This window comes from Podarcis raffonei, chromosome 18 (assembly GCF_027172205.1).
Source record: "Podarcis raffonei isolate rPodRaf1 chromosome 18, rPodRaf1.pri, whole genome shotgun sequence".
In the NCBI taxonomy this organism is placed as follows: Eukaryota; Metazoa; Chordata; class Lepidosauria; order Squamata; family Lacertidae; genus Podarcis; species Podarcis raffonei.
This window is the reverse complement of record NC_070619.1, coordinates 1,639,390-1,661,349: the sequence shown is the minus strand read 5'-3', so window position 1 is coordinate 1,661,349 and position 21,960 is coordinate 1,639,390. Positions and strand designations below refer to the sequence as shown.

General features: G+C 46.8%; 1 protein-coding gene across 3 annotated transcripts; it reads right to left on the bottom strand.

The window, feature by feature from the left end:
• Positions 1-878: 878 nt before the first annotated feature.
• SLC25A42 (solute carrier family 25 member 42) lies at positions 879-16,979 on the bottom strand. Of its 3 annotated transcripts, none has more exons than XM_053372544.1 (8): positions 16,788-16,979; positions 12,315-12,440; positions 11,467-11,578; positions 10,605-10,630; positions 9,481-9,647; positions 8,401-8,517; positions 3,083-3,234; positions 1,813-2,224 (listed from the first exon to the last, which is right to left on the bottom strand). In XM_053372544.1, the coding sequence occupies exons 2-8, from the start codon at positions 12,399-12,401 to the stop codon at positions 1,899-1,901; spliced, it is 987 nt and encodes a 328-aa protein (XP_053228519.1). In that variant the 5' UTR covers positions 12,402-12,440; positions 16,788-16,979; the 3' UTR covers positions 1,813-1,898. The 3 variants fall into 3 exon arrangements, with proteins under 3 accessions (XP_053228521.1, XP_053228519.1, XP_053228520.1); XM_053372545.1 differs by lacking the exon at positions 16,788-16,979 and adding an exon at positions 14,534-14,587; XM_053372546.1 differs by lacking the exon at positions 9,481-9,647 and having other exon boundaries at positions 879-2,224.
• Positions 16,980-21,960: the final 4,981 nt, after the last annotated feature.

Sequence of the window (21,960 nt, the reverse complement as noted above, 5' to 3'; positions counted from 1 at the left end):
AACAAAACCCGCTGAGCCACAATTGCGATCCATCACAACTGCTGATGGCACGGAGAATTAGAAAAATGAGAATTGGGGAAACGGTGTGTGTGTGTGTGGTGTGTGTAGACCAGGATTTCCCAAACCTGGGTCTCCAGCTGTCTGGGGAGTACAACTGCCATTATCCCCAGCTAGCAGGACCAGTGGTTAGGGATGATGGGAACTGTAGTCCCCAAACAGCTGGAGACCCAAGTTTGGAAACCCTGTGTAGGTTCTGCTCTCCCAGTGGTAGTGCATCTTTTTTAGAATGTGCAAAACACTCCAACCTGCATAAGCAGTGTTGGGGGGGGTCATGAACCGGGCTTCCTGTTTAGGACATGCATCACCCCGTTCAATCTATTTTCATACTGGGGAGGTAAAAGCTCTTGAGGTTCGGATCTGGTGGTGGTGGGTGAATCCCTGGTGCGCTTTTGTTGAAGGCAGGCATTGTGCTTGCTAAGTGTTAGGAAGCAGTGCAGTGCAGGGCAGATGAGAGAGAGAGGAATTAGCAGGGTTAATTTAGCATGATTTCCAGGAAAGGGCTGGTGGGAGTCAGTCAACATCTGTAGAGACACAGGATTGCTGCCCTGTTCTAGGAGATTTTCGAAGGTGGGGAGTGCCTGAGCTCGTACACGGCGAAAGACCCAGGACGGTCTGGCAAAACACCCACTCCTCTTCCCAGGAGGAGACCTGCAAAATGCCTTCTCTGATCCAATTCCTCTCTAGGTGTTCAAGGCACCTGGCTCTCATCCTCACCTGGCTGCTGGAAGTTCAGCAACATATGGCAGTCCATTTTCCGTTGTCATCCCTGACCGTCAGGATAAAAGTTTCCCCATCTCCAATCTGAGATGAGGCATCTATGATTCTGTGATCTCCTGCTCTGGGCTAGGAATGCCTCTTCAAGAGTCCTTATTCCTTCCCTCTTTTGACACTTAATACTGGAGGGGGAAACCCTGCTAAAAAGCAGAGACCATTCGGAGGAGCAAAGGTTAGCTGAACCGCATGCCATCTTCCAAAGCTTAAACTCTGGAATAGGTGTGCATATCTAAATACAGATCATTAAAAAGTCTCTGAAAAGCGAGGAAAGAAGGCTGCGACACCCCAAACTTCTGATCCCATCTTGGAACCAGGAGCTGCGCAGATTGCGGCAGCGAGAGAATTCAAGATTGCACCGTGGCCTCTCTGCCTTGGACAAACCCAAGGAAAGGAAAGAATCCCGTCTTTGGTTTTTTCTCCCCTGGGGCCGGCTGGCCCTCTTCCAGGAGGTTTTGGGGCAGAATTTTAAAAGCATTTAAAGTAGGGAGAGGGGGGAGATGAAGGGCCCCATTCTCCAGGGCTTGGAAAACAAACCATTTGCTGGAAGGAGGGCGGAGACCGCAGGGAGCAGAAACCACAAGACAGACACACCCCACGTCTCAAACATACAGGTAAGTTCGTCTCCCTACAGAATAAAGGGTGCAGGAGAGTGAGAGGCAGGAGATGTAACGGGACTGGGTCGCCACGGTTTAGAACCACGAGGCAAAATCAAGTAAATAGCATGGCTGCAGCCTTCTGGGAGGACCCCTTGCCAGTTCCCCACAAATCCAAGCAGAATTCAGAGGAATTTCAACCACTTCGGTGGGAAAAGGAGAGGGAAAGCAAGAAAACAACACCGGCAAAGGACACGGCGGCTTCTCTTTCGCAAACGCAAGCTCGGGGAAGCAGGGGGCAGGATGCTGCGGTCGTGGGGACCTAACAGAGATTGCCCTGGGTCACTCAGCTCTGCCGCGAGAACCCTCTGGCTCGGGGAGGGAGGGAAGGAGGGAGGGAGGGAGGAGGAAGAGGATGCCCTCCCACCTTTCCACCAACATTTGTACCAACCGCCAGCCACCGGCCGGCCACTACCTCTCCACGTTCACCCCTTGCTCCCACTTCCGGAGGAGGATTTGCGTGAGGTCGAAGGTCGTGAAGCTGATCCCCACAGCGATGGGGCCCTTGACCCAGTTCATGCTGAGTCCCTTGTAGAGGCCGCGGACGAGTCCTTCCTCCCGGATGATGTCCCGCATAGTGCGTAGAATGGTGCTGTAGGTGTGGCCCATCACTCCGGCCGTCTGCATCCGCCGCCGCACAACGTCCAGCGGGTAGGAGGCAGACTGCCCGATCAGGCCGGCACAGGCCCCGAAGACGAGCCGCTCCACGGGGTAGGGCTGCGTCCTGCCGCTGCGCTCTGGAGGAAAAGGAAACACTGGTGGGCAACTGTGGAGACGCACAGGGACAGCGCAAACAGATCTCCCTCTCACCCTTCCGCCAAGGGGCCCCAGGACCCCCAGAAATTGCAAGAATGCAAGGACCTTAGTGCAACAGCAACTCTCCCCAATTGCAATGGCCAGGAGCCAGGAGGTATAGTGCCTCCAAACTGGAGGGAGTGCACAGCCATCCTGGTGGCATGGATTTGTTATGAGGCAAAGGAATGGCGGGAGGAACCAGCTGGGGACATTCAAGGAAAGAAGGCTCAGAGCCCGGGGAATGGCGGTGGGACAATGATGAGTGGCCAGGGGGAGGTGTCAGAAGCAGAAGAGGCAACAAGGCTTAGTGAGCGGGGAGAGGCAGTGGCAGAGAGAAGTCCAGAATGGGAGGCAGAAGCTGAAGCAGGAGAGGAAGGTCTCCCCCCTCCTGCTGCATCAAGCTGCCCTCCCTTCTGGTCTCCCAGAACCAGGAGAGGCATGAAGAGGGTGGAGGAGAGGTTGGCTGCATGCAGGGGCATTCTTCGATGGCTTGGGGGGAAATCCTGGAGGGACTTGGACGGCGGTGGGGAGGCAGGGACCTTCAGTTTCAGCGGCTGCTTCATGGGGGGCTGCTGTGCTCCTTAGGCCTGACACTCGTGTTCAGATCATGTCCTTGCTAATAAAGAGTTAACTCCCAGTTGCATGGTGTGATTTACTGCCGGCTCCCCTCTGAGACATGGCTAGTAGCCACTGCTCTTCTGTGGATTTGCCTAATCTTATAATCCATTCATAAGAGCCCATCTTCTGGATGATGCCCAAGGAGCCCGTCAAGCCTGGCATCCTGGCCCCGCTGCTTTTACCTGCATGAAACTTCTTCAGCGTCTCGTAGGTGAAGAAGCTCAGCCCAGCATATGGAATCACCCCCAGGATGGTGGGGGCAAAGCCCCGGTAGAGGGTCTTCAGCCCTTCCTCCCGGGATATCCGTATGAAGACGTGGACAATGTTGCTGTACCTGCCGGGAGAGCGGAGTAAGAGAAATCGTGTCTTGTTATCATGCCTCTCGAGCAACAAGCTTTGTTGGCTATCAAAGGGTCTGGCCTGCCACACCGGTGCGGCAGGAGAGGGCAGCAGGAGTGGCCAGAAGATTCAAGGACAATCAAAGGAACCTTAGAACATTTCAGTGTAGTATAGCCTAACATCGTATCAAGATTTTAAAAACCTGAATACACAACCAGAAACATGATCCATGTCTTTCCTCAAGAGCATTGGCTATTCAAGATGTTCAAGCGCCTGGAAACCAATTCTTATGAGGAACGGTTGAAGGAGCTGGATTGTTTAGCTTGGGAAAGAGGAGACTGAGAGGAGGGCTGTCAGATGGAAGAGGGAGCAAGCTTGTTTTCTCCTGCTCTGGAGGGTCAAACTTGAACCCAGGGCTTCAAGTTACAGTGGTACCTCGGGTTACAGATGCTTCAGGTTACAGACGCTTCAGGTTACAGACTCCGCTAACCTAGAAATAGTACCTCGGGGTAAGAACTTTGCTTCAGGATGAGAACAGAAATTGTGCTCCAGTGGCATGGCGGCAGCAGGAGGCCCCATTAGCTAAAGTGGTGCTTCAGGTTAAGAACAGTTTCAGGTTAAGAACGGACCTCCGGAACGAATTAAGTACGTAACCAGGGGTACCACTGTACAAGAAAGGAGATTCAGACTCAACATCAGGAAGAACTTTTTGAAAGTAAGTGCTGTTCGACACTGGAATGGTCACCCTCAGGAGGTTGTGAACTCTCCTTCCTTGGAGGTTTTTAAGCAGAGGTTGGGTGTCCATCTGCTATGGATGCTTCAGCTGAGATTCCTGCATTCCAGGGGGTTGGACTGGATGACCCTCAGAGGTCCCTTCCAACTCTACTATTCTATTATTCTTCTACAGTTCTCCTTGACATATTGTTGGGAAGAGGGATTTCCAGCTCTGACAAATGTGAAAGATCAGAAGACAGAAAGGCTTCTTAGTGTTGCTGAGAAGACAAGTTTGCCTCAAATTAGACCACATATGAGATTACCCGGCAAAAACAAGCTCGTAACTCTCAGTGCGTTTGTGTAGGTACTTAAGATACATGCGTAAGAGGCTCATTTCAAATAACATTTTCTGAATCAGAGAATCATAGAATTATAGAACTGGTCTGATATATGACCGTAGCAGCTCAGATAGTGATTGCAACTCAGTGGAAAACTGCCCCAAACTGGAACCAGACTGGATAACCAAATAAAGCTAAAATTCTTCACTTGGACTTTGTGACCTTAGACCCTGCGCAACTAAATTCCTTCATTTCCATTTGTTTTGTTTTTATTTTGTGAAAGTGTGGCGGCAGAAGTGAAATGCTTCAGTAACCAGAGTCTGAAATCCATGAATTACAGCGCATTCTTGTTCCTATTTACTCAGAAGTTAAGTTCAGCTGTGGTTTATTTCCCAGTAAGTACATTTAGAAGTGCACATGGAAGTAGTCATGCGCCAAGGACAACCATTGAAATAAATGAGACTTCCGGGTCAGCGCCATCGATTAATGGCGGATTCCCTCTGAGTCTCGGAGGGACCAGCTCCGTGGGATCGGGTCTTGCCACTGCGGCGAAGCGGGGACCCTTTAAAAATCACAGGCGGGGGAAGCCTGTGAACGTGGGGACTCGGCGGGCACCATTTGCGCACCCCCAATCTGCAAAGGAACCCCTTTAAGGGCTCCAGAGCGGGACGGGAGCAGCGCGGTGCTGAGAGTCGACTGCTTCTTCCGCGGAGCGAAGCCACACAGCCGTGATCGGAGAGCGCTGACTTTTTCCTGGGACAATTGGATTTCAAAGTAACTACTCGTGAGTAGGACTAAAAACTGGATTTAAAAGGACTAAAATAAGCTAATTTGAGACCGAAGCGGGAAGGTATAAACAGGAAGTCTGCCTTCCTTTCTTGTAAATAGATCAAAGCAAAGAGACTGTAAAGCGGAAGCCTGGAAAGACGTTGTAAAAAAGGCTCAAATCCTAACATCAAGAAAGTGGTCTCCCCTCCAAATTGCAGGAGTGGAGGGGGGAAAGTTTGTGGCTTAATTACCTGCAAAATAAGAGGAAAGGGAAGCTAAAATCCGCTGCCTTAAACCTGGGAACGGACTGCCCCCAGGTAAGGAAAGCCGCTCAGTGGAAAGCCTATCGGTAAGCAGAGGACTTTTGACAGCTAGCTCTGCAAAAGAGATACAGTGTTCCTGGACTTCTCCTGGTTTTAAAGTAACTTTTTAAGTGGACTGAAACTGTTATTTTCTTTTTAAGTGAATTGGGGGACTTATTAGGACTATATTTGTACTTTAAAGTTGCAAGTTCTGGCTGCTATTGTGTCCCCCTAGAGGAGGTTGACATTGTTACAATAACAACTGCGTTGAAAAATTCCTTTTCAAAACAACCTTCCAAACCGTGGGACTGACCTTGGATTCTCATGAGAGTGTTATGGCAGATGGAAAAGCAAAATTAGAGCCGGTGCAAGAAAAGACTACTAGGTCTGGCAGGCAATACCGAACAGACACTGCACAACAGCGAAGGGCCTCAACATCTGGTGCATCTGGAATACCAGGGGTTGCTCCCCCACAGGTTAAACCAAAAGTTATGTCATCTGAAGATGTTTTAGCACATGCACTTGGAAAAATTAATGAATCTTTGGAAAATTTAGCCAAGCAAGTAGCTGAGACAAATAAACAAGTATCTGAAGCATCAGTTAAAATTGATCTGAATACTACAAGCATTAATAATTTGGGACAGAAGGTTACTACCAATACACAATCTATTGAAAAATTATTGCAGGAATCTTCTTCGACCAGAAAGATTGCTGAAGAAGCAAAAGACATAGCAACTGCTACTCAAGAGAAGATACCACCAGTATATAAGTAATTGGAGGACCACGGTTTGACATTGTCTATGATTTGACTAAGATTTTGTCAAAGATGTATAACTTGCTGTTGAAATGGAATACTCAGGATGAAACGGTGAAATCTGCTATGATTAAATGGGCACAAGATGTTGGACATAACATTATGTTTGCTGACTGGGAACAGTTGTGGACCACAGGTATGAAATTCACGGCATGCAATGCCTTAAGAGAGAATATTATGAAAATGATATACAGGTGGTACATGACCCCAGTCAAGCTTGCAAAAATATATCATTTGCCCGACAATAAATGTTGGAAATGTAAAGACTGAAGGTACATTCTTTCACCTTTGGTGGACGTGCCCAAGAATTAAGGCTTTCTGGGAAATGATCTACAATGAAATGAAAAAGGTATTTAAATATACTTTTCTGAAGAAACCAGAGGCCTTCCTTCTGGGCATTGTCGGCCAATTGGTGCCAAAGAAGGACAGAACGTTTTTTATGTATGCTACAACAGCAGCAAGAATACTTATTGCAAAGTATTGGAAGACACAAGAACTACCCACTTTGGAAGAATGGCAGATGAAGGTGATGGACTATATGGGATTGGCAGAAATGACTGGCAGAATCCGAGACCAGGGAGAAGAGTCGGTGGAAGAAGATTGGAAGAAATTTAAAGATTATCTACAGAAATATTGTAAAATTAATGAGTGTTAGAATGATGTTGGATTGAAATTAAGTGGTTTCCAGCTGTAATGCTTTAAGAGATATGAAAAAAAGGATTATAAATAGGTAATAATATAATGGTAAGGATTTGCTGAACTAACAATCTGGGGTGGAATACAAAAAAGGGAGGTATGAGGAGGTCCGGGAAACAAGTTAAAAGAAAATAAGTAATTGAAAATGTATGCGTGTTTTTTCTTTTCTTAAAAAGTTTCTTTATTCTGTATTTTTGTTATTCTGTTTTTTCTTTTTTTTATTTTATTGTAATATTATAAAAAATCTTAATAAATATCTTATAAAAAGAACACCATTGAAATAAATGGACTTAGTTGAGTTAGGGAAGTTTTGAAGGTTTGATGTTTTACTGTGTTTGATGTTTCAATTGGATGGTAGCCGCCCAGAGTGGCTGGGACATATATATCTGGCTGAGCCGCATATGAATATTATTATTAGTAGTAGCAGTAGTAGTAGCTTTCACCTTTTTTACCTTTAGTAGTACTCATTCTGCCTGCCTGTTTTACAGCTTTGTTTTCCATCTTATAGGTTTCTCCTGCCGTTATACCTGTTTTTCCTCTTTTATTTCCACCACAAAATGAAATTAAAAATATTTGCCAGGAAAAAGAGGAACAGGGTGGCCTCCCTTGTCAACATTTTCTTTTCCCCCCTGAGCCATAAGAGAGACAACCAACACACACAAACACACCAAGGCCCCATATCACAACTTAACTATTTTGGGCACCCGATGACACCTGGTGTGCTGCCGAGAAGGACCCAGGCTATTTTAGACGCTGGACGACAGCCATGCGTTGGAGGAGGGGAAGAGGAACATCGAACAAGACACTGAAGGGAAAAGCTAGCGGTTGTTGGACAAAAGGCCCCTTTGTTACAGGGGGTTGGACTAGATGGCCCTCGGGGATCCCTCCCAACACCACTGTTCTAGGATTCTACTTCTCAAGCCAGGGCTGGTCAGTTCCATGCCCTGAAGGGTGGGCCGACTGGTACTTTTAAAGCAGGGAGGAGATCAGGAGTGTGCATTTCCTTTCGGATGGACATATGTCAATTCATGGGGGGGGGCGACCACAGATAGCCCTTCGCTTTGGTGCCAGAGACTACGTTCCAGCCTGAGGGAGCCTTCTCTGCACAGAGCCGCTCATTTATTGAGATCTGCAGGTCAAATCCTCCCTGATTGTGCTGCAGGCACATTAATACGTCTTGCAACAATCCCACGAGGGGAGAATCTTGTTTGCTGAGACCCCCAAAAGAAGACTTATGAACCCACATCAAACTTATTGGCCTCTGTAAAAGACCTGCCTTTTGCATCCAGCCTTTCATCCCCTAAAGATTTAGCCTTTTGCACAGTTGGGGTTGATGGAGAAAATAATAATTTCATAAAACTGCGTCGTTTTGGTATTCCATTTTCCTCTGAGCCTCTATCCCAGCTAAACCCAAAAGGCCTGTGCCCACCTACCTTTTTACAGTGCAAATCTGGCTGCTTTGAGGTGTTATTTTAGGTACTCCCATCCCACCCAAAATTTCCACAGGAGCATCCGCAGCGCCAACTCACATTTCCTTTGGCGTGACGGCCATCCGGGCGCGGACCAGGTCCAGGGGGTACGTCAACATGGCGGCCGTCGTGCCCGCGAGGGAGCCAGCGATGAACCTGGGCAATGGGGTAAGTGCCCTGGAAGCAGGAAGGAGAAAGAGAGGCTTTTCAAAAGTGGAATTCCCCACAGCTCTTTTCTCCAGCAGCTGAACAAAACTGGTTTACAGTTCCATTGTGGGCAGGGAAGGATCAGTTTTTTAGGGGAAGTTTCCTGGTGGATCATAGAATTGAAGCATTGGATGAGACCCTAAGAGGCATCTAACCCAGCCCCCGTGATGCAGCTGTCCCACAGGGGGACTGAACCTGCAACCTTGGCATTATGCTCTCACCAACCGGCCTGTCATGAATGCTGAAACTACAGTGGTGCCTCGCTAGACGAAAAGAATCCGTTCCACGATTCTCTTCGTCTAGCGGTTTTTTCGTCTTGCGAAGCAAGCCCATTGACAGCTTAGCGGATTAGCGCTACAGCTGTCAAGCGGCTTTTCATGATCAGCTGTTAAGCGGCTTGTCAGCGGAACAGCTGATAAGCGGCTTAGCGGCTTAGGAAAACGGTGAAAAAAGCGAAAAAAACCTGCGGGGGGACGCAAGATTTTTTAGTCTTGCGAAGCAAACCCATAGGGAAATTCGTTTTGCGAAGCGCCTCCAAAACGGAAAACCCTTTCGTCTAGCGAGTTTTCCGTCTTGCGAGGCGTTCGTCTTGCGGGGCACCACTGTAATCAAACTAAGGGCACAGCAACTCATTCCCAGTGGTCTTACTCCATGAAAATCGGTTGCTGAAACTGAAAACCTCCGTCTCCCCACAGCCTTCTAAGTCCCCTCCTATCCAGAGCTTTCCCCAAGCAATCGGAGACTGTGCCAGTGTGAAGGCAACCTCTCCTCCGCCTTTCATGCCTCTCCTGGTCCTGGAGACAAGGGGGGAAGGGAGCTTGTCGTCGCAGCAGGAGGAGGAGGAGACCCCCATGACTCTTCACCAGCTGGACTGACCAAGGCCTGAGGTTCCCCAACCCTGTTGCAGAAGACCCAACCCCAGCAGCCTCTTACTTCCCCTGGAAGCCGTAGTAACTGCCCAGGATCTGCTTGTACTCCTCGTGGGCGCAAAACTGGATGGCGGCGTAAGGGATCACGCGGACCATGGTGGCAGAGTTCCCCCGCCAGAGGCTGAAGAAGCCCTCGTGGAGGTAGGTGCGGTAGATCAGGCGGTAAGCCTCCTAAGGAGAGCAGAAGCAGAGTTATTGGAAAAGAGAGACCGAGAGAGGCTGAGCGCAGAATCTGAACCAGGGCTCTTGGTTTGCCACGCTTTTGACAAACCACAAACTGTAATCTCAAAAGGAGGTTTTGTTCCGGGGTGGGGTGTGCTGTTGTTGATGGTGTCTGTCTGCCTCAAGAGACAATAGAGTGCGCTTCTGGGGGTGAAGCCAGACTGCTGAGTTTGCAGCACTCAAGTGCCCCCCCACCAGGACACAAGCCTGGGCAGGGTGCATGGAGATCCTGGGCTGCCCAGACGGCAAGACGCCCCTCTTGGGCTCGCTGATGGAGGATCGAAAGGAAAGCAGAGCAAGATGTTTGGCACCAGTTTGGCTGCAGGAGTTGCCGGAAGGAGGCGGACAGGGCACCATCCAACCGCCTGAGGGACTCCCCTCAAGATTTGTGTAGCCTTTTCTTCTCCCAAAGATGTCCCACAAGGACCAGAGTCTTCTTTCTCCTATAGGCTCCCTTCCCAGGTGGACGGGCCCCACCTGCCCCTCACTCCCCTCTATAGCACATACAGAAACTGCCTTCTTGACCACTGGACTCCCTCTTGGTCTCATCTGCTCCGTCCACCGGAGCCTGGCTTCGCATGCAGGGGAAGCCCCTGACTCACTGGGGGTTTGAGACCTATCGGCTCCCCTCACCTGGTTTAGCAAGCTGTTCCTGGGATTGTGGCCACTGTTGTATGCTGACACACCCAGCAGCCACAGGTGAGAGCTGAATGCAGTGTAGGGACCAAAGGTAGGGACCAGAAGGAGCAGGACGTGTCCCCCACCAGAGAGACGGCCCCTCCCCAACACCCCAGCCGGGGGTGTACAGGTTAACAATTTGGGGTGGGGGACTTTGTTAAGTAAAAAACCAAAGCTGCTCAGCTAAGCAACAGAGCAAAGAAAGGAGGATTGTGCTTTAAGTCTTACCTTGGCAGAAAACCGATTTGATGATACTGAAAGAGAAAAGCAGAAAAATTAAAAACAAGCAAACTTTTACTCATTTGCAGGTACAAATCAATTCATCCACTAACACTCATGGATCAGTGAACTAGGATTTCTCTAGGGTAAGAGCCCTAACTATTTCTTTCAAAGCTCTTTATCAATACTGGAGCGTAGAAGGATCTGAAGTCTACTGATCAGCCGCATTCTCTTATGATTTATACTTTAAAAAAAAAACAACCCACCAGAATTCTCCCCTGCTTTCCCAGTTTCCCCCACCCCATATAGCGTATCGGTTATCTCTTATGCAATTTGCAAACACCCCGAAACAATTCTCTCTCTCTCTCCCCAATCTCAGTTTGACTCTGCCTGCCCCCAATTATCCCAGCCAGAAGATAAGCCAGTCCAAAGACAAGCAAACAAACCCTGAATCAAGCCAAATCTCTTTCCAGCAAAAACTCATTGGAGGATTAATCCTCAAAACAGAAATATATATATATAGAGAGAGAGAGAGAGAGCTTTTAATCTGAGCTGCAAACCAGGCTTTAAGTTTGGGGATTCTCTGCCCTGTCGATGGGAGTTGAAAGTCCACAGCATTAAAAACAGGGTTCTCCATCTAATTACGTTTTCCCTGCATCCATTCTATTTTTATATACAGGTGAAACTCGAAAAATTAGAATATCGTGGAAAAGTTCATTTATTTCAGTAATTCAACTTAAAAGGTGAAACTAATATATGAGATAGACTCATGACATGCAAAGCGAGGTATGTCAAGCCTTTATTTTTTATAACTGTGATGATATGGCATACACAACTTACAAAATTATAAAAAGCTGCCCCCCCGAAATACCTTGAAATATGATTTTCGTCCTGTCCAGAGGCGCCACCGCAGTCTTGGCCACAGCGCCAGCAAACGCCCCAGATATCAGGGAGTTGAGGACGCTCCTTCTCTCCTGGGCAGCCTGGAACAGAAAACCAAAGGAGGGTGGCAAGGAAGCACCTAGAAACTCACAAGCCACTTGGCTGGTCACCTAGGGTGAGCAGGAACCGGCAGCAGGCGAGCGGACAAGGGAGACGCTGGAGAACTTCTTCCTTGCTGGCTCCTGTCCACCATAGGCGATCAGGCCTGCCCCTTTCTTTCACACCTTGAGATTGCAAATCTATATGGATTTATGTGGGACTTGTAAATTTACCTGGTTTAACTGCAAGGCTGTTCTAGGGCAGCATTTGCCAACCTGGTGCCCCCTCCAGGTGTTCTGGGCCCTTCATCCCTGAAACTCTCTCCACCTACAATGCCCACCGCCACCCCCACTTCGAGACCAGCACTCAACCGGAACCAGTTGTTCCAGTTTTTGAACGTTCTTTGGAACCCAAACATCTGATGCAACTTTCACAGCTTCTGATTGGCTGCAGGAGCTTCCTGCAGCCAAGTTGAACAGACTTCCGGAATGAATTCCATTTGACTTCCAAGGTACCACTTTATTATAGTTTTTATTAAGTTTTCAATTTTGCACCTCAAAATAAACACCATACATTTGATGACCTCCCTCTTTCCCCTTCCATGGCTCATTTAGTTTTCCCACCATTCCTGCATTTTACTCTAACCATTTTATTCAGTTCTCCTATCTTACATCTCTCAAGTATTTGTTATCCTCTTGAGTTGTCCTTCACGCTGCCAGCATTCTCAGCAAGACTCACCTCTGGCAAAATCGGCATGTGGATTTGCGGCTCTACATCTTTCTGCTTGAAACCCACTTGGCCTCCTGCTGCTCGACCATTCCCCATCCCAGGCTCAGGGGCTGCCCAGGAAAAGAACCAGACCTCCTGAGGAAGAGAAGGGGGGCGGGGAGGAGTTAAGGACAGCAGCTCAAAACCTAAATCGGATGGACTTGTTAGGAAGTCAAAGAAGTACCCCAATCTGGAACAACAATGACAGCAACAAAAGGCTCCCAGGGCAGCTAACAAATTACTCAAGAAAAAGCTTCCAATCTAAATAGACACAGCACAAAAAGAAAACGAGCTTGGAGGGAGGAGGAAAGAGGAGAGTTCCTGCACGCCCCTCTAACTGGGTTGGCCCCAGACACTAAAAACACAGTAAAACATCAAACATCAAAAACTCCCCTGTACAGGGCTGCCTTCAGGAAGTTGTGTAGTTGTTTATTTCCTTGGCATCTGGTGGGCGCCACCACCAAGAAGGCCCTCTGCCTGCTTCCCTGTAACCTTACTTCTTGCAGTGAAGGAACGCCAGGAGGCCCTCGGAGCTGGACCTCAGTGTCTGGGCAGAACGATGAGGGTGAAGACGCTCCTTATATGTTTTCATATACATGTGTTTGTGCATTTTTATTTGTGCTTTGTTATTATTATTATTCTCCCCCCCACCCAATATTTTTAGCTATTTCTATTTAAGCTGTAATCTACCTTGAGTCTCTGTTAGACAAAAAGGCAGGATATTATTATTATTATTATTATTATTATTATTATTATTTACACACAGCTGGGTAAGGAACTGACACATCAGTGGACAGCTAGACAGACAGACAGACAGACTTGGAGAAGGAACCATTCTTCTCTTGAACTACTAATTTCATTTTGGGGAAAACAGGCCTGTGGTCACAACACACCCCTCTGCCTCCCGCCTCCCCTCCTTCATCCCTTTTCCATCCCAGCTTATTTTTGGCCACGAAGGATTGCAACGGGAAGCTCCCAGGCCAGAAACGCTCTCTGACATCCCGCTTTCAGCAATGCACAACTGCAGAGAGAGAGGAGGAGCGGAGCGGTGGAGTCACCAGAACTAAGCTCAAGGTCGAGAATAAAAAACCAGGGCAGGGGGAACACAAATCAGGTTTCAGAGCGGCAGCAGAGCAAAGAGGATCTCATTCCTGCTCCTGGACTAGAGGGACTTCTACATGCACACAAACATTTCCATGATTAATGCAGCACATATTACAGACCCTCCAACATCTCTCTGATGAAAATAAGAATCATTCCCGAGGGCCTTCTCGGTCGTGGTGCCCGCCCTGTGGGACACCCTCCCATCAGATGTCAAGGAGATAAACAACTGTCTGACGTTTAGAAGACATCTGAAGGCAGCCCTGTTTAGGGACGTTTTTAATGACTGATGTTTTAATGTACTTTTAATCTTTTGTTGGAAGGCGCCCAGAGTGGCTGGGGAAACCCAGCCAGATGGGGGGGGGGTATAAATAATAAATTATTATTATTAAATCGTAGAGTTGGAAGGGAATCCCAAGGATCATCTAGACCAACCCCCTGTAAGGAAGAAATCCTCGGATGTCCTGTTCCATCATCAACATCAGTGCTTTTCTTCTAGAGAAAAAACCATGCCGGTACTGCGTACACTTGAGTACCCCCGGGGGAGCACTGATGATGATGATGATAATAATAATAATAGTTTTATTATTTATACCCCAGCCGTCTGACTGGATTGCCCCAGCCACTCTGGGCGACTTCCAAAATGTATAAAAAACATAACAGAACATTAAACGTTAAAAAGCTTCCCTATGCAGGGCTGCCCTCAGATGCTTAACTCCTTGCCTAACGAAGCTGAATTCTGGGGGATTCGGGACAGATGAAAGAAAGCCTTACCTCATGCTACACATAGTTAAACTATGGAACTCCCTGCCACTGGAGGCAGTATGACCACCAACCTGGCTGGCTTCAAAAGAGGATTGGATGAACTCACAGAGGAATGGCCACTAGCCTATAGGGTGATGCTCAGAGGGAGAAATCTTTCTGCATCCCAGATGCAGGAAGGGAGAGGGCTCTGGAGTTCCAATCCTGCTTGCGGGTTTCCTGACACGGGTGTCTGGTTGGCTGCAGTGAGAAGAGGATGCTGGACTAGGATGCTGGCCCCTGGGCCTGATCCAGCAGGCTCTCCTTGCGCTCTTTTTCTTACTCACCCACCCTTTGCCCCTTTCGAGCCCTGCCTGGAAACCTTCTATTCTGCCAGGCAGCCTGTGGCAACCTGGTGCCTCTGGGCTTGGCCCACCTCACAGGGCTGCAGGGGGGATTAAATGAGGAGGAGGAGAACCACATACGTCGCGTTGAGCTCCTTGTGTCGAGCGAAAGGGGGAATGAAATTCCCTGCAGCACAGAACTGAGCAGAAACCAGCACTGATCTTGAGCATTTCCCCCCTGCAAACAGCAGGCTTACTCGGATGTCACCGGCTGCCCCCCTTACTGAGAAGGGCTGAGGACGGCAGACACAATATTTTTCATATGATTATCATCACTCAGTGCTTTGAGCGCCTGCTAAGGAGAGACGGCGAGATTATGTGGGTGGGAGTAGTTGGAGCTAACCGCCCAGCTGCTATCTTAATTCTCCCGCTGCAACTTGAGTAGGAGAGATCTTAATCTAAAGCACAGGACATTACGACGCTTGCCAGAGCCGCGCACACAAGGTTGGAAACTCAGATAGATCAGCTAATCGCCAATCGGCACCTTAAATCTAGTTGCGTTCACCGTGACAGAATGTCCAGGCACCTTTTTTCTTTTTTACAATGAACTTTATTACTATTGCTACTACTACTACTGCTACTATTATTATTATGATGATGTTTCCTTTCTATACCGCTTTACATTTTAAAGGGAAAAAATCGCCAAGCAGTTTACAACACATTAAAACGTCAAAAAGAACAATCCAGAATAAAACAGCTCCGTTTTAAGATTAAGAGTATGCAACTCTTAATCTTGGGGTTGTGGGTTTGAGCCCCACGTTGGGCAAAAGATTCCTTTTGCTCCTGTGTGATGTTTTATTATACTTTTATATATGCTGGAAGCCGCTCAGAGTGGTGGGGGCAACCCAGTCAGATGGGCGGGGTATAACAACAACAACAGTTATTATTATTCTTCTGGATGACCCTTGTGGTCCCTTCCAACGCTATGATTCTATGATGAAACTCAAGCTTCAAGGAAAAGATTTCAGATCCTTCTCTAAGGGACACTTTGCTTTCCCCACTCTGGGAAGGCAGTGGGGTGCAGTGGTTAGAGTGGCGGACAAGGACCTGGGAGATCAGGGTTCAAATCCCCGCTCAGCCATGGAGCTCCCTGGGTGACCTGGTGAGTCAGCTCACAGCCTCTTAACCTCCCTCCCTGAAGAGGGGGGTGAACCATGTTCTCCTTTGAGAAAAAGTTGGGAGATAAATGCAGTAAATGGGCTCTCCTGCTGACCTGCTTAAGAAAGCCAGAGGGGCCGGCCAGAGGGAGACGTTGGGGGTCACAATTGGACCCAAGCCAGCCGCAAAACGCACCTGTTGCCAGGGGGATTTTGTGTTTTTTATAATAATTTCTATGAATTTTTACAGATATTTTAAACATAGCATTCAACTTGTATATAATATAAAATGCATTTGGCCACAACACCCTGAGACTTCCGTCCTCCTCGACTAATGGCTTTCCCACTTATTATCTAATACTTCATTTTGGGATTATAATTATTACTATTAAATCCTAATCATAGATCAACAATTTTTAAATTATACTTTGCAATAATTGCTAAAGTCCACCTTACACAACTTCTTGCAACCCTACTAGCGAAGTTAGTTGTTTACAATTGTCTTTCAAGTATTCTGTAAATTTATTCTAGTCTTTCAGGAAAGTCTGGTCTTGCTGGTTCCGAATTTTCCCTGTTAGTTTCGCCAACTCGGCAGAGTCCATTAGTTCTGTCTGCCCCTCTTCTTTCGTTGGTATCTCTTGCTGCTTCCATCGTTGGGCTAGTAATATTCTTGCTGCAGTTGTTGTATTTCATTACCTACAATGCCTAGTAAGAAGGCTTCTGGAGGTTTTTTACAAATGTATACTTCAACATTTTTGTAAGTTCTTTATAAATCATTTCCCAGAAAGCTTTCACCTCCTTACAGACCCACCACATATGGTTCTTTTTCTTTACATTTCCAACAATGACTACTTGTTTTATACATTGCCAGGGGGGTTTTGAACACTGCATGCAGCCGGGCAGGTTTTCTCCATCCTTCTCCCCCACCAGCACCTTGAGGTGCCCAGCACCACCGGCTCCGCAAAAATTAAACTGGAAGAAACCAGACCCAAATACAGAGAAAGGGGCGGAAAGACACGGGTTCCTCCCGCAAATTTCAGCCGAAAGAAACTTAGCATGAAACACACACAGCCGGGGGAAGAGAGGAGAAATATTCTTGCCTGGGTCCAGAGGTGGGGCTCGTGGCAGAGAAGATCCGAGAGGGAGGTTGGCTGAGCTCCGCAGCAGAAAGGACAACCCACACACTTGGGCACCTCAAGGAAATGGACGAAACTGACCTTCGTTGCTCAACTCAGCACAGTGAACTGCCTTTGTCCGTTCCAAGGAGGTCTTCCTGGCGTGCTTGGCGTCCCGGTGAGTGTGGCCAGCCTTTAAATAATATAAACAGCAATAAATTAATGCATTGATATTGCAGAAAAGGAGATTCCGACCCAATGTTGCAAAGAACTTTCTGGGGGACTGACAGCTGGTCAACGTACAGTTGCAATCGAAATTATCCAACCCCCATTGCAAATCAAGTTTATTATCAAAATCTACTGGAGAAGCCAGTATAAGTTGCAATTTCAGCTGAATTTGGGGAAACCACTAGAAGCATCCGTTGAGCTATTTCGTTGCTTTTTTTTCTCACTGCAAACAGCTAAAAGTCTGGAAATTTTGATAATAAGATGGTCAAGGGACTGGAGACCAAGCCTTATGAGGAACGGTTGAAGGAGCTGGGTACATTTAGCCTGGAAAAGAGGCGACTGAGAGGAGATATGATAGCCATCTTCAAATATCTCAAGGGCTGTCACATGGAAGAGGCAACAAGCTTCTTTTCCCCTGTTCTGGAGGGTAGGACTCGAACCCATGGCTTCAAGTCAAAAGAAAGGAGATTCCAACTAAATCTTAGGAAGAACTTCCTATGAGTAAGAGCCATTCGACGCTGGAACAAGGCTGCCCAGAGCAGTGACACAGAAAGCCGACGAACACAAAACGCAAGTGTAGAAAGAGAGACGGAAAATACCCAAAGGTAGCCCTCATCCAAACAGGATTCCAAACAGGGCAAAAAGCAGGATCCATCTAGCTGTCCTATCCTAGCAGCTAGGATAGTAATAGCATCTAAATGGAAAAGTAAAGAACTACCTAACAAAGAGGAATGCATTCTCAAATTAAACGAATATTTAAAATTGGCTAAATTAACAGCATCCATAAGACAGCAGTCAAATAAAAAACTAAAAAATGAATGGTGATGCTTTGATGACTATATGACAAAATACTGCTCTAAAAAGACATGCTGATATGCTTAGACTAAGAATTTAAATGCATCAAAACAATAATTTATCAATGACATATATATGTATATAGAGAAAATAAAAAAAAAATCAGAATGCAATGATAAGGGTAAAATTGATTCTAGAGAAGATGAGTAGCGGAGGAAGGAAGTTAAATAGGGTGGTGGGTTTATTTTATTTTGTTTAGCTTTTTTTGGATATTGTGTAATGATTTAATGTGCAATGATTTAATGTTTCTTTTCTGTTATGTATTACAGTATTTCTCTTTTTCTTTTGTATGATGGAAGATCTAAATAAAAATTTTAAAAGAGAGAGAGAGAATGGGTTGCATTAAAAAAAAAAGCAGGAAGGATCCATCTATTCTGCTCTCACTTGTTCAGCAGGTCAATCCAGAGAGAGAGAATGCAGGATTCTGGCATCAGGGCTGTTTATGAACGGCACAAGAGCACCATCAGGTCCAAAGGTCAACGGAAAGAGGGGAGGTTGCATGCACACACCCGCCCACCTGACAAGTGGCGCTGCGTGCTCAATCGGCCATACAATACTCATCTTCAAATAGCCACCTTTAAAGACTGGACTACTGCAATGCGCTTTCCGTAGGACCTCCCTTGAGCTTGACCCAGAAGTAGCAATCGAGATCTGCACTGGTTACCAATTTGCCACCGGGCCAAGTTCAATGTATTATTGTTAGTATATAATAATAACAGTGACAACCCTGCCCATCTGACTGGGTTGGTGGCTTCCAACACACATAAAAACATAATGTAACACCAAACATTTAAAACTTCCCGATACAGGGCTGCCTTCAGAGGTCTTCTAAAAGTCATTTAGTTGTTTATTTCCTTGACATCTGGTGGGAGGGCGTTCCACAGGGCGGGTGCCACCACCGAGAAGGCCCCCTGCTTGGTAACCTCACTTCTCGCAGGGAGGGAACCGCCAGAAGACACTTGGTGCTGGACCTCAGTGTCTGAGCAGAACGATGGGGGTGGAGACGCTCCTTCAGATATACTGGGCCGAGGCCGTTTAGGGCTTTAAAGGTCAGCACCAACACTTTGAATTGTGCTTGGAAACGTACTGGGAGCCAATGTAGGTCTTTCAGGACCATTGTTATGTGGTCTCGGCGGCCGCTCCCAGTCCCCAGTCTAGCTGTTGCATTCTGGATTAGTTGTAGTTTCCGGGTCACCTTCAAAGGTAGCCCCACGTAGAGCACATTGCAGTAGTCTAAGCGGGAGATAACTAGAGCGTGCACCACTCTGGCGAGACAGTCCGCAGGCAGGTAGGGTCTCAGCCTGCGTACCAGGTGGAGTTGGTAGACAGCTGCCCTGGATACAGAATTGACCTGCGCCTCCATGGACAGCTGTGAGTCCAAAATGACTCTCAGGCTGTGCACCTGGTCCTTCAGGGGCACCATTACCCTATTCAGGACCAGGGAGTCCCCCACACCAGCCCGCCCCCTGTCCCCCAAAAACAGTACTTCTTTCTTGTTGGGATTCAACCTCAAGACAGATTGGGACCAGTTTCCCTTCAAGATCGCCTTACCCTGCAGACGCCCAATTCACCTCTCCGAAAGGCAGAGCTGATTGTCACAGGTAGCGCATTGCACACTGCCTAATACCTCCTCAAACCCAAAGCCAGCCACAAACCTCAGGATTCAAACAAAGGGGAATCAAACCACATTTCGCTTTTGAAACTGGAGTGGTAAGACTTTAAATACATCAAAACCAGCAGCATAGCAACACTTCTTGGAATTCAGTAACCAAGCAGATTCTCTATAAAACGAAGAGGTATTTTTCACAAGCCAACAAGAGAGGGTGAAACTGGGCACAGAAGCTTTCATCTGTTGTTGTTTTTTTAATTATTTTTATTGTGCGATTATAACTTGCTGCACTGGGATTTGCAGAAGATGCATTATATATATTTTAAACAATTTCATTGAAGGTTTGTAACATATTGAGCACTAAATCCAAACACACTTCTAAAAAGATAATAAACAACAATATATTATTACAAAACACAATTTTATAAGTAAGAGAAAAATTTAAAAAAGGAAAATATTATTTTCTTTCCTTTTTGTAATATTTTATAGTCTTTTTAGAAATGTGTTGGGATTTTAGTGCCAACACATTTCTAAAAAGATTATAAAATATTAATAACCTTCAATAAAACTGTTTTTTTTTAAAAAAAATTCTTTCCCCCCTCTTTTCTATATAATTGTGTTTTGTAAGGAAATTGCATTATACAGAGTCAAATCACTGGACCATCTAGCTCTGTACTGCTCACACTGACTGGCAGCAGCTCTTTGCCATTCCCAGGGACAGACCTTCCCAGTGCTATCCGAAGATGCCAGGACCTGAACCCATGATCTCATCCATGTATACAGATTTTTTTGTGGTTTTTTGCAACCATGAGATCTAGAAACTTGACAAGTTAGTGGTTACAAATAGTGGTTTGTATTGCCCACCAAGGAATATGCTAACCCAGCGCTTCTCAAAGGGCAGCAGGAGAGGGTGGCAATTGAGCTGCGAAGATTCAAGGACAATTAAAGAAACATTTTAACTTTTCAGTGTAGTACAACATAGTAGCACATCAAAATAATTTTACACACACACACAAATACACACACACACCCTAGAAACCCATGCCTTTCTCCAAGACCACAGTCATACCTCGGGTTACAGACACTTCAGGTTGCGTTTTTTCAGGTTACGGACCGCCGAGTACTGGAACGGGTTACTTCTGGGTTTTGGTGGTTGCACATGCGCAGAAGCACTAAATCACGCTTTGCACATGCGCAGACACGCCACTGCGGGTTGCGAATGTGCATCCGCACAGATCACGTTCGCAACCCGAGCATCCACTGTATTAGCTATTCTTCTACAGTTATCCACATCATATTGTTGTGAACAGGGATTTTCCTACAAATATGAAAGATCAGAAAAGAGGACGGCTGCTTTGTGTTGATGCGGCTCGCTTACAATTATATTTTGGGAATGATGTGTGTCCTTACACTGCTGCATTGTTTAATACTTTCTCGGGGTCCCACGATCATATTAGAAAGTAACTGTGCTCTACGTTACAAACCAAACACCGCCAGAAGTTGTTTCTTTTTGTTTTCCAATATATTTCTTATCAATTAAAAAATCCGGTGTGGCATGAGCAAATTTTTATTCTGAAAGCTCGAGAACCACTGTGCTGACACCATAAGATTCAAAGCAGTAACGATTAATTGCACATTTGTTCCAAATCCAGCTCAAACTATTTCGAGCCCCAGATTGGGCAAAAGAGTTGCGGGGGGGGATTAACTCCGCAAAATTGATGGTCTCGATCCAGCGACACCAGTTTTCCAAAGCCTGATGCTCCCAGGCGGGTGAAACTGCCCACTTTCGGAACCTCTGGTTCAAAGCGTAGATTTGGGTTTATTTCCCAAGCCTTGCTCTTTGCAGCCACAGTAAATAAGATTTCCTCCTGTTCTCCTGGGACCAGCCCAGGCACAAGTTCAGCCACGTAGAGAGAGGCCCTCGCTATTATTTCTTTTAAAGGGGTCAGCCTCCCCACCACCCCAAGAACTTCTGGGATTTTTCCCAGCTGGGAGACCAGGAGCCAGGCTCTTCCATTGTCTCTCCACAAAACCACAAAATTCTCACTGCCCACCACCAAGAAGAGAAAGGATGGAGAAAGGAAAACCTCTCTTCGCTTGCCCACTCCCCACCTCGGCCAAAGGGAGCTGGCTGGCAAGCTGTAAGATAATCCTGAATGGCTGTTTTCCCAAAAAGGCCTTGACCTATTTCTTTTTCCCTTGGGGAAAAACTCAGAGCTTAACAGGCTTCCTCAGACTTCTTGGAGATGGAGACCTTGTCTCTCCTGAACTGAAAGGTGCAAAAAGACGACACAGAGCAAGCGAGAGCCAGTTGCTTCAAGAGGAGACTCTCTGTGTGAGTATCTGATATGTGATTTTATTCATAAAATGAGGACCAGCTGGCTTCACAGGAGCCCATCCGTGTCTCTCTGCATGAGTCTCCGAGCTATTACTGTACAGACATACCTCATGTTACGTCCGCTTCAT